General features: G+C 45.4%; 1 protein-coding gene across 1 annotated transcript in view; it reads right to left on the bottom strand.

Annotated features, from left to right (window-relative positions):
* Positions 1-138: 138 nt before the first annotated feature.
* The window catches only part of CCDC113 (coiled-coil domain containing 113), a 32,320-nt gene continuing 19,389 nt past the window's right edge, over positions 139-13,069 (bottom strand). Inside the window, exons 4-9 of the mRNA XM_051974575.1 lie at positions 11,233-11,388; positions 10,214-10,294; positions 7,938-8,093; positions 4,981-5,088; positions 3,178-3,333; positions 139-226 (exon numbers count right to left, since the gene is read on the bottom strand). Coding sequence (XP_051830535.1) covers positions 146-226; positions 3,178-3,333; positions 4,981-5,088; positions 7,938-8,093; positions 10,214-10,294; positions 11,233-11,388 — 738 coding nt within the window. The 3' untranslated portion in view covers positions 139-145. The remainder of the gene's footprint in view (positions 227-3,177; positions 3,334-4,980; positions 5,089-7,937; positions 8,094-10,213; positions 10,295-11,232; positions 11,389-13,069) is intronic.

Below are 13,069 nucleotides of genomic sequence, written 5' to 3'. Positions count from 1 at the left end.
CCTTCTGGCCATGTAACGCTGAGAGACTTTATTACTAAAAGGGGATTTGTTACTTTAATAGTTTGGGGATTTTTTGATCACAGAACTATCCATATTAATTTCTTTCTTTTTCTTGATTATTAGGTCAAATTTCTCACAGGCCACTTTACAGCATAACACTTGTCTCCAAGAGGTTACTGGCCATCTTGACTTTATTCCAAGCCTTTCGGTACCCTTTTAAAGACATCTGAGGGGGAAAGAGAGTAAGGCATTAAGCAACAGGAGCTTCCCTGAATAGCGGCCTGTTTATTTTACTGTTTTGCCGAGACAGGGTGCGGGGGTCCCCCAGCCAGGAAGTGCTCGGGTCCTCCCGGACTTCGGGCTGGTGCTCCCCACTGCGCCGCCTCGCGGCTCCTTCTCAGCACACTTATTAACGGGTTGCGGAACTGGGAGCCTGACCCCACTTCAGAAGCCGTTTAGTACAGGACCCTCCTTCTCTGGAGGGGGAAACTGAGACCCAGAGGTGATGTGCCCCCGGCCCGGAGGGAGAGTAAGCTGGGCTGGGCTGGAAAGAAGTCTTGGTCTATTCTTTCCCTTTCTCCCAAGCCTCTCATCTCTCCTCATGCAGCTCTGACAACAGCCTCCTGGCCTCCATTTGCCAGAATTCCTTTTGTTGGTAGAAAATTTTACTTGTGATTTCCCCTTATGAGAAATGAGGCGGTTACTTGGCAGGGCCCCCCACCCATGAGTGCCATCTAGGCTGGGAGGAAACTCTCTGAAAAGAGAAGTCCCAGCTTTGGGCCACTTCTGCCCTTGGCCAGGGCTGCCATGAGGGCCTAGCGAGGCCCACTCGCTCTAGTGCCTGGGTCCTGGGTACAGCAAGGCTGGCCTTCTCAGCCCCACGCTCTCAGGGCCACGGCATCCACAGCTCTCAGGGCCACGGCATCCACAGCTCTCACGGCCACGGCATCCACAGCTCTCACGGCCACGGCATCCACAGCTCTCACGGCCACGGCATCCACAGCTCTCACAGCCACGGCATCCACAGCTCTCACAGCCCCCAGAGCCACAGCTCTCACGGCCACGGCATCCACAGCTCTCACAGCCACGGCATCCACAGCTCTCACGGCCACGGCATCCACAGCTCTCACAGCCACCAGAACCACAGCTCTCACGGCCACGGCATCCACAGCTTACACAGCCACAGCATCCACAGCTCTCACGGCCACAGCATCCACAGCTCTCACAGCCACGGCATCCACAGCTCTCACAGCCACGGCATCCACAGCTCTCAGGGCCACGGCATCCACAGCTCTCACGGCCACGGCATCCACAGCTCTCAGGGCCACGGCATCCACAGCTCTCACGGCCACGGCATCCACAGCTCTCACGGCCACGGCATCCACAGCTCTCACGGCCACGGCATCCACAGCTCTCACAGCCACGGCATCCACAGCTCTCACAGCCCCCAGAGCCACAGCTCTCACGGCCACGGCATCCACAGCTCTCACAGCCACGGCATCCACAGCTCTCACAGCCACGGCATCCACAGCTCTCACAGCCACCAGAGCCACAGCTCTCACGGCCACGGCATCCACAGCTCTCACAGCCACAGCATCCACAGCTCTCACAGCCACAGCATCCACAGCTCTCACAGCCACGGCATCCACAGCTCTCACGGCCACGGCATCCACAGCTCTCACGGCCACGGCATCCACAGCTCTCACAGCCACAGCATCCACAGCTCTCACAGCCACGGCATCCACAGCTCTCACGGCCACGGCATCCACAGCTCTCACAGCCACAGCATCCACAGCTCTCACAGCCACAGCATCCACAGCTCTCACGGCCACGGCATCCACAGCTCTCACGGCCACGGCATCCACAGCTCTCACGGCCACGGCATCCACAGCTCTCACGGCCACGGCATCCACAGCTCTCACAGCCACGGCATCCACCACTCTCACAGCCACCAGAGCCACAGCTCTCATAGCCACGGCATCCACAGCTCTCACAGCCACGGCATCCACAGCTCTCACAGCCACCAGAGCCACAGCTCTCACAGCCACGGCATCCACAGCTCTCACGGCCACAGCATCCACAGCTCTCACGGCCACCAGAGCCACCGCTCTCACGGCCACGGCATCCACCGCTCTCACGGCCACGGCATCCACAGCTCTCACGGCCACGGCATCCACCACTCTCACAGCCACCAGAGCCACAGCTCTCATAGCCATGGCATCCACAGCTCTCACAGCCACGGCATCCACCACTCTCACAGCCACAGCATCCACCGCTCTCACGGCCACAGCATCCACTGCTCTCACGGCCACGGCATCCACAGCTCTCACGGCCACGGCATCCACAGCTTACACAGCCACGGCATCCACCACTCTCACAGCCACCAGAGCCACAGCTCTCATAGCCATGGCATCCACAGCTCTCACAGCCACGGCATCCACCACTCTCACAGCCACAGCATCCACAGCTCTCATGGCCACGGCATCCATGGCTCACATAACTACTGCATCCACAGCTTACTCAGCCGTCACATCCATGCCTCTCACAGCCATCACCTTCACGGCTCACAACCACCACATCCAAGGCCCTCTGCGAATGTTGCAGTGACCTTTAGTCCTGTGGAAATCCCTTTCTACTTATGGAAATCATCAGGCTGTTTTCAGTCTCTTTAGCATGAGCTAAATCAATTTTTCTTCAAGGCATAAAGAGTACAGATAACATTGTGTTTTATAATTTATACTAAAAATCCTGGAATTGGGGGGCTGGGGCAAGGAAAGTGGAGGAAAGCTCTTAAAAACAAAACAAAAAATGCTGTAGCTGGAATTCAAATGCATGAAGGCATGTTCTGAACATCATTTTAAAAAAGCAAGTCCCTTGGTAGAACTGGGCTTTGAGTGTTTTATTGTGTGCCGTGTGTGTGTGCACCTGCCGGTGTGTATGTGTGCATGTGTGTCGTGTCTGTGTGTGTGTGTGTGTAATAGGAAGTCCATTTGACTAGCCTCTGGGGTCAATGAATGGGAATGATGTATAATAAGACTGGACATGAAAAGGCTTGAGAGAATTTGTCCTAGAGCTAATAAGGGGCCACTGCTTTAGACTTGTACTCTGATGTGGGGCTCAAGGGTCACTCAGGAAGCTGGTGCGACAAGGGACAGGTAAAAGGACGTCTGGTCTTACCTCTGCAATTTCCACCTTCCTCTCCCACGTTTTAATATTCTTTTCCAGCTCAAAGTTGGTAACTTTCTCATGGACATACATCATTACATGAGGCACTTTGTAAGTCGCTAGTTGCTTCCTCAATTTCTTATTCAAAACTTCTGCTTTGGCTCGGTCCTAAGGCAGGGAGATAAAAGAGAAAGCTCTCAAAGCTTTATCACTGTTCTTCCTATTGCTGCCAACGGCCCTGTTCTATAGCGCTTTCATTGCAGAACCAAAATACTTTTTAATCTTTTGCTGTCTGTTTTCAAAAAAGGAAAAGTAGAATCTGCAATCTGTAGATCAGTGAGCTTGACTTTGACTCCTGGCAAAATTCTAGAATGATTAATTGGAGGATGGGTTAGTGATCACCTAGGAAAAAAAAGAAGAAGAAGCAGTTCTCATTCACAATCAAGCATGTCGAGAAGCAGAAGGTCCAGAATCAGTGTATTTCCTTCGTTAGGGTTTCTAACCTAGAGAGATAGGCAGAAGGAGGACTGGCACTCCATATAGTTTGCTGAGAATTTAGCCAAATGCTTGACATTGCGTCCTATGTGCTTCTTGCAGAAAATGGGCCACACACAAGTAAAATGTGCGGCCCCAGAATCCAGCAGTCACTGGTCCGACATTGGCACGGCAAGAAGCGAGAGAGAGAGAGAGAGAGAGAGAGAGAGAGAGAGAGAGAGAGAGAGAGAGAGAGAGAGAGAGAAGAGAGAGAGAAAGAGAGAAAGTTCAGCCTTGGGCTGTTTAATATTTTTATCAATTATTCCATGAAAGATCTGGATTCCATTTGTGGTGATACAAAATTGACTATAGCCACAGCGGAGGAGAGTCAGGATCCAAGAGGTTGGAAATCCAATTGACTCTCACAGGATGAAATTTAATAAATGCAAAGTCTTATATTTGGGCTCAAAACACTGACCTTACAAGTCTAAGACACTTGAGACAAAGTTAAGATGGAAAGATGGGGAAGCTTGCAAGCTCTAGGTGCACCAGTAATGTAATAAATAGGGCAGCTGAAGAATAGCTTCTGGTCTAAAGAAGCCGGATTTCACTGTCTGCACTGATTAGGAGCTCAGAGCTAGGTGCTAGCTCAGAATGGACAGCCAGAGGAGGCTGACCAGCGTGGTGATGATCAAGTTCCAGGAAGACTGGCCAAGGAACATGGGATGCTCAGCCTGGAGAAGAAGGAGCACACGATTACAAACATAGAAAAGATGAGGAGGCGAATGAGGAACGAGACTTGTTCTTTTTGGACCCAAACAGCAGAACCAGGCGCTGTGGGCGGGAAGTTCTGGAGGCAGATTTTCTGTTGATATCAAGGAAAACTTCCTAAAAATTAGAGCGACTCGCCAGGAGACTGGCTGCCACCGGACAGAGTGGTACCTTTTCATCAGGGGCCAATGGAAAGGTACCCTCTCATCTCAAGCCAGAATGGACAACCGCCTATAGGGCAGCCTGGAGTGGGAGCTTTTCCAAGGACAGCTGCTGAAACCCAACTGAAAAAGTGTGATACTTTAAGGGTATTTTAGCTTTTGGCAATATACGGCTTCCCTTCCTAATCTAGACAAAACATTTTTAGAAGACCATAGACTTAGAACTGGAAGGAAAATCAGAAATCACTTTAGTTCAAGCTCATTTTACTTATGACCAAACTGAGGCCCAATTAATTCTACGGCTCCCAGAGATAACAGGAAGATGAGTAGCACTTGAACTCAAGACCCTCCTCAGCCGCTCTACTGCCCCCAAGACACCACAAGCCTACAGTGCCTGCCACGGTCTTACCTCTTCTGCTTGTATGGTTTCCCTCTCAATCTTCTCCAGGATCTCCTTCCTCAGGGAGATCTCTTTTTCTATGTTGCGGGTTGTGTCTGTTGCTCGCTGAAGCTTGCTCTAAAACAGGACGGTACACCACAGACAGTGAGCCACGACATTCTCCCGTAGCCGTGGAAGAGGGGGAAGGCTCTCATCAGGAGGGTCTTCCTTACTCCAGGCCCTTCCAGAGGGGGAGGAGGTCCTCAGCCATGGGCCATAGGCCCAGCCTGCCCCAAAACCAAGCATGCAGAATAGCCAAGGACCTTTAAATGCTATTCCCTGCCTCTTAGTAAAAATAAAAGCTTCACATAAAACACGAGATTCGACTGACTTGGAATTTGGGAGAGTTCAGGTGTAGACTGGGCTGAAATTTCTCTTTATATTACAAAAAAAAAAAAAAAAGATGTCCTAAAAAAAAACTAATAGCATAAACAAATGTTACAGCCAATAGAGGGGGGTACAATATGGCACAGTCTGCAATCCAGAAGAACTGAGTTCAAGTCTAGCCTTAGACACTTACTACTCTGCCACAGTTTCCTTGACTGTAAAATGAGGAGCATAATAGCATTCACATCTCAGGGCAAGGATTCAATAAGATATTTATAAAGCATTTAATACAGTACCTGGCACGTAGTAGGTGCTATATAAAGTTTACTCCCACCTCATTCTCTTTAGGACAATGGGGCATTTAAATGCTCTAGAATGATACATTTATACATGACTGATCACAAATCAATCTTTACCTGTCAAAAACAAATCCCTCTGCCATTGTTTTGTTAGGGTTATTTTTTATTATAGCCTGTAAAATAATAAATTATATTTATTTTTTAAAATCTCCTGCAATTCAGATTATTCTTTTTTACCAATCATATCTGAATAACAAAATTTTACAGGACAATTTTGGGAAGAAAGGGACTAGACCCACTATTTCACTGTCATTGAGAACAGGAGGAAAATTCCCTTGCTGACTGCAGATGGACATTTACTCAGCAACCCATTAGCCTAACAAAGCTGGTGAGGTGATATGGGCTGCAAAGTTCGCCATCTCACCCAAGGGTATCTGGCCAGTACATCTGAGAGGCAGGCTTTGAACACAGGTCTTCCTGACTAGAAACCAGCTCTCTATCCACCAAGACATGCAGCCTCTCAGTATTTTAGAATTTTATATTAAATATTTTTTCAACAGCTGCTATTCGGGAACATTCAGAAGCCCTGAGTTCAAGTCCCATCTGTGGGCCTTGGAGCTCCCCATCCTCATTTGTAAAATGAGAGGGTGGGTATTCCATTCCAGCTCTGACCTTCTATGAAACTGGAAAAGGAAGAGCTATTCTGGCTAAAAATAGACCAAAGAAACACAGCAGAATGTTTCCCTTTTGTGGCTAAAAGGAATATTCTCTTTATCTCTGGAGGACACATATCCCACCAGTCCTGGTTTCAAGAAAAGATTTATGATCAGATGGAGGAATATTTTTTGTCAGACTTTGGAAATATCAAAGAGATCGCCCAACTGAAATATAAGATATCGACTCCTATGTATCCTCTGGGAATAATAATAATTAAATAAATATAATTAATAGGAATATTTCAGGTGCAAAGTCTCTGATGACCCAGGAGTCTGGCTCCTTAAATTCTCCCTCCCAGGAGTGCACAGGCCCAGGGGCAGACGGTAAGAGGAGACTGGAGGCTGTGTGGTTTCACCATCCGGTCAAAGGGCCTGATTCAATCTGTAAGCTGGTCATTCTCCTTGACCAAGGCAATCAAAACATACAGCTCATGAATGACAGAGTTGACTAACATTGGTTAGAACAGGGGCCAGAGAGGCCATTCTTCTCTTTCCCTGCCATCTCAAGGTCATCTTCAGTCGCCTCAGGACACCCCAAATAGTCCCACACACAGAGGCCCTGGATACCATGGCTAGTCCCCAGTCATTGTTTCCTTCCCTTTCTACCAACAGCTACTGTCTCATGGTTGCTTGGACACCATGTTACTTAAATTCTAGGACAAAGACTCTGGAAACCCTGTGGGATTGGAGAAATCCTCATTTCAGCTGAATGTGTTTAGACCTCTGAAGCTATGTTACATGGGGTGAATCCATGGGCATCCCTATATTCCACACCCTCCAAAAAGAATTCCATCTCTTAAGTCTCTCTTTCCACTCTCCATAGTCTTCAGGATGTTGTTACTGATGTCAGTTAATATTTGAGAGCACAGGGATGGGTGAAGTACGCCATTTTTAGGAAAGAATAAACATCTCTCCCTACTATTTGCAGAAGATGCTTCTGTGACTTGAAACTCTAGGCAATGGTGAACAAGAATAATATTCATAACATTATTTCTGATGTCTCCTTTGCACTTTATCAGTTTCAAAGGGATTTTCCATACAGGATCTCATTTATTCCTCAAATTTGCCTTATGAGGGAAGCAGGGCAGGAATAATCATCTCCATTTAACAAGGGAGGAAACTGAGTCTCATATGGAACATAGACCTTTTTCTCCCCCTCAGCAGATAATTATAAGGGAGGTTAGATGAATTTTGGGATGTCTGGCAATGAAGAATAATGAAAAAACCAGGCAACAGTGAACAAAAATAATATTCATAAGATTATTGTCTGATGTCTCCTTTGCACTTTATCAGTTTCAAAGAAATTTTCCATACAGGATCTCATTTATTCCTCACAACTGCCCTGTGAGGGAGGCAAAGCAGGAATAATTATCTCCATTTAACAAGTGAGGAAACTGTGTCTCAGAGAGACTAAGTGGCTCATCCTATTCAGTTAGCACATAGTGGTACTCAAGCAAAGAAGGATACCTTGATGACAGATTAAAGGATCTTTACATCAGATGACTCTAGTTCTCATTAATCTAAGGAGCTTCTGGTAACCGAAGTGGGCCAGGTGTGCCAAGCTATGTGGCCCTGTCACTCTTACTTTGTATAAATTGAGAGAATGGAGAGCATTTCCTGCTGTAAGCTTGAGCTGTATCAGTTCTCGATTTCGTTGATCAATATTCTCCAGAAACTGAATATTCTCAATTTTTAGCTGCTGAAAATCCACATCATGGAGTGACTCCCCAACCTCTTCCTTCTACAACTCAGAAAAAAAGAGATAGCCAGTGACCATTCCAATGGTGACTTCCATCAACCATATTTTGGTAAGTAAATTAAAATATTAATATTTTCCTGGTAAATATAAGTAATCTTAGAAATACATTTGGTACAGTCATTTCTATCTTTAAAAACTCAGGAAAGATGGCTCCTAAAATTTACTGTGATACTTGTTTAAAATCCATTCATTGTATATATATGTATGCATATATTGGATTTAGCATATATTTCTACCATGTCTAACATATATTGGATTACTTGTCATCTAGGGGAGAGGGTGGGGGAAGGGGAGGGAAAACTGGATCACAAGATTTTGCAAGGGTTAATGCTGAAAAATTATCCATGCTTATGTTTTGAAAATAAAAAGCTGTAATTAAAAAAAAAAAAAAAAAAAAAGTAAAATCTATTTTGTGCTTTCTTTTCCTTGTTACAGCACTTTTATTTCCAAATATGTCCTTTCCTCTCCTCAGACAACTACTTCACTGGGTAATAAAGATTTAAAGAAAGAGGTAAAAAATATGTCAGGTAAAACCAAGGAGGAAGTGGTATATTTCTCAACTTCTCTCTGGAGTTGAGCTTAGCTATTGTCATTCTGAGGCAGTTTATTTCTTTTTTTTTTCTATTTACATTATTATAGGTGTGTCTCTTGGGGGAAAATAAAGCCTTCTCACATGACACAAACGTTTCCGAGTCCTGTTATAGCCCTGACTCATTGAACAGAACTCCATGATTCACAACCATACTCATGCATTAGCCTCTACTAGGTTTTCATGATAAGATTATGGGAATAGGGAACCCTCCAGCCCAGCTCACTGGAGCTGAATCAAAGTCTAGCCCCTTCCATAGGCACATGGGCAGCCAGAGGCTCCTGTTTGGTCCCCTTTCTCTGTCACTGAGGACCATCAGAAAATGACTGGTGACTGAGCAAGAAGGGCCACCCATTCTCTCCTCCTTCATCTTGGGCCCCCTAACAGCTCTCTCCTGGTCTTCTGGGGAGGGTCTCCCTCATACTGCCAGCAGCAGCAAGGTGAACCACATGAATGTCCAAGGCAGAGAAGCTCTCCAGGCCCCAAAGCAGCCTCTGCTCTGTTATTTCTCTGGGCCCAGATCCTAAGGTAGAGCAAACTTGGGAAGTCCATCGTCATTGAGAAGGCTGGGCCCCAGGGATCCTATTAGAGACAATTCTTGGTGCTGTACTGTTCTCAGAAGTGATGACCAGAGGACCAGCTACTCATCCCTGGCTGACTGGACAATTGGAACCTTGAGGGGGCTGCACAGTGACCTGCCTATTGAGCAGCCCCTTCATTCTCCTGGGAGTCTTTCCTACCCTCCAGGAGAGTAAACGAAGACTGACAGATTTCCATGTTCATGTTTTAAATAGCTGTCAGTCCACATTTAGGAATCTTTTGTGTTTAATGCATTTGTGTATGTCTCCTATGTGTGTTGGAAGAAATAAATGGCTTTGCATAATTGAGTTACTTTTCTAGAAGGGACATTTTGATCCTTTTTGGGGGAGACTTTAGACATTAGCCAGATCTAACCTTTGTTTAAGGAGTTTTTCCTGGAAAAACTCCAAGTGGGAGCCAGAGAGTACTAAAAAAAAATCCTAACCCCTCCTTTTGGGATCAAATAGGACTGAACCAAATTTGTACAAGTTTAGGGTAAGAGCCCCTGAGAAGGAAGGGAACACAGAAGGCCACAAATTTTACAGTAATTAATACATATAATATATACACATATATAAGTAGATATATATCGGTCTATATATGTGTGTGTTTGTGTATACATATATACACATACATAGATACACCTATATATGTGGATATGTTTATGTATGTATGTAATATACATACATAGACATACACACATATCTGTGTGAATATATTTGTGTGTGTGTATATATCTATGTAGATATATACATATACACATACGCACAAATATATTCCTACACACATATATACATAAACACACATGATTGTCTAAATAATACCTCAACATGCCTATCCCCTGCTCTCCAGGACATTTCCCAGCCCTTTCAGATACCCCCCCCCAAACAAAAACACCACACCTGAGACACTGCCATGTATCCACATCACATACCTGTTTCAACTGCGTCAGTATTTTTTTCTTCTGGACTTTGAGGGAAAGGTTTTTCAAACGTAATTTGTCCTTCAAAGCTTCCTTTAAAAAAAAAAAACAGATTTTTCCTTTTTTCCTCCCCTTTTCCTTCTCCCGCTACATATCTTCAATTCCGATGGACCATAACACTCAACCTCCTTTATTTTGGGATGCAGGTAATTCTACCCACATGGCTACAGTCACACTTTTAGTCAAGAAAATCTGTCCTCAATTCATTTTAAGGCTCCACTGCATAGGGACGATCCCGCCTGGGCTTTGGCGAGGGGCTGAGTGGCTGCATTTCTGGAGACTCTTTGGACTTTGGTTTTTCAGATGCTTGCTATCGGCTTTCCTAAACCAGGTCTCCCAGGTCTCTCTTTGAACATTCTAGGAATCCATTAGCTACAAACAGTTACACAAAAAGCTTTCTCTTCCCCAGAGCCTTCCCAATTGAAGACAGATTTCCCCAGTGTCAACTGAAAATGGAATAAAGAAGAGAATAAAACACAAAGAGAAGAAAATTTACCTGTCTGGACCCTATGTGGTTTTTTAGACTAAAAATTCAAAATCCACATATTTTTCTTTCCCTCCCTCCAAAAGAGTTTCATATCTTTAAAGAAATTAAAAGGGACAGCTCAGTGGCGCAAGGGACAGAGCACTGACTCTGAGTTCAAATGCTTGACACTTACTCTGGGTAAGACACATAATCCCGAATGCCTCCCAGCAACCACCACAAAAATAGAAATAAAAGCTAGATCAAAGACATTATATGAACAGACCTTTAGATTTATGAAGTATAAGCACCCTGGGCCTTGGGGTTTCAGGCTCAGGTCCCCTACTAAGTCAGTTTTCTCCTCTATAAAATGGGGCATCTGCCCCACTGGCTAGCTCCCCAGGAAGTATGGTGGTCATTGTGTAGAATAGGAGGGTCTCCAGCTGGATGCCGACTTTGGGATGGCTGAGCACACTGCTCCCCAGCCCCAGCACCCCACTGAGCTCACCCTGCGAATGTTCCTGTCTTCCACGTACTTCAGCACCCGCTGGGTGGCCACGGCACTGCCCCGTTTCTTGGATATCGTGTTCAGAATCTCTTTCTCAAAATCCTGCCGGGCCTTTTTCAATTCGCCCCATCGGATATCGGCTTCTTCTATGATAGCCTAGAAAAAGTTAGGTCAGAGCAAAGAGTCTGAGGTTCAGAACATCCGGCAAACTACGTGGCGTCCATGCATGGCTTCCCATCATGAGGGCCCATTCTGGGTGTCCCTGATTGGGGCTGGCCCACTGCTCCCTGACCTCAGCATTCCACCCAGGCTGTCTTCCCCCCACCCCTCACCTCCACCCCACAGAATCAGTAATTCACTTAAACTAAAATTTTAAGTCACTCCTTCAGGTGTCAACCCAAGTACCAAGGAAGCCTTTCTAGTATTTCCAATTATTACCAGTCCAGATTGTTCAAAGGATCTTGGATTTGTCTACAAAGTGTATGTTGAATTCCTCAGTAGAATAGTTTCCCTCTGCCACCTTGCTCCTATCAGCCCCTTCTAGCATGACAGCATTTCAGCTCTGCCAAAAAAGTGAGCACATGCCCTGAATACGAAGAAAGAATGGCAGGCCGAACAGCACTTAGAAAGGGGCACAAACCATGTAGGTGGTCTAAAAGAAATTTATGGGGGGAAAATGACAAACTTCTCATTTTGGAGAAATTGGTGCTCACCTGAGGAAACCTGAGAGTCTCTTAACTACAGGATACAAAAGACAAGAGTTTTGCATGGAATCGGTGTGGGGGACGGGAAGCAGATTGGCCAAAATAAATAAATAAAAATAGTATCCAGATAAATGTTTTAGGTCATGGCGAATTTTCTGCAGGCTCAATGTTCTGGGAGAAATAACAATAAGGTAGTTTTGGCGTAGATGAGGTATAGACAGAGACAGGAAGCTAAGTGACAAAATCAGGAAGTCCTGAACTCAAATCCAGTCTCAGACCAAGTCTGTGGGCAAGTCACTTAACCCGTTTACCTGAGTTTCCTCATCTGCATAATAGGAATCATGGCACCTACCTCCCAGGATTGCTGTGAGGATCCAATGAGATCATATTTGTAAAGTGTTTAGCAAACCAAAAGTACTATGATGACCACTAGCTATTATTAACTAGTATTATATATTCCCATGTTTATAATGCAAATGTGTTGAAGTAAAATCAGTCTCTAAAGTAGGTGTATATCATGAAGCTTGTTAGTACATTGTTCACAATCTCGATTTCTTGTAGACCACATTCTTTCTGATTAGTCACAACTATTTTAATTGTTTGACAGGAAATTAATACTTGAAAGAGATGATAAATTAGGAATAAAGTCAGATGATTGGTACTTGACAATCTACTTTTCTTATTCATCAGGATGCTGCAATGGGTAAAGATGAAGGAACTCTCCAAGAAGTGGCTTGCTAGCAGTAATCCACAGGAGAACCCCATTGAGAAGACCAAGGTCCTCAGAGCAGCTGAAGAAATCAGAGAGACAATTTCCCTCACTGTGAAGTTGTCCCTTTGATTTTTATTGATGTTTAGTAGCATCCAAGATCATTCTAGAGAAGCTACCTTCTCCAACTGCCTTCTAGAGCCAAAGTATAAATTCCTCCCCTCCCTTACCCATCCCAGAGGATGCTACTCCCGAAGGTATCAGCTCACCATTCTCTCAGTCACCTTTCATTTCTTGTGACCCAGCCCTCTCTCCTTCAGGATCTTGTAAATCACTGAATCCTGTCGATTCTTCCTTTGAATTTCCTCCAATTCATCCTCTTTTATCCCTTTATCCCACATTTCCTCTCTGATTTTCACCTCTG

This window comes from Antechinus flavipes, chromosome 2, assembly GCF_016432865.1.
Source record: "Antechinus flavipes isolate AdamAnt ecotype Samford, QLD, Australia chromosome 2, AdamAnt_v2, whole genome shotgun sequence".
Classification (NCBI taxonomy): Eukaryota; Metazoa; Chordata; class Mammalia; order Dasyuromorphia; family Dasyuridae; genus Antechinus; species Antechinus flavipes.
This window is presented reverse-complemented; position numbering and strand designations above follow the sequence as displayed.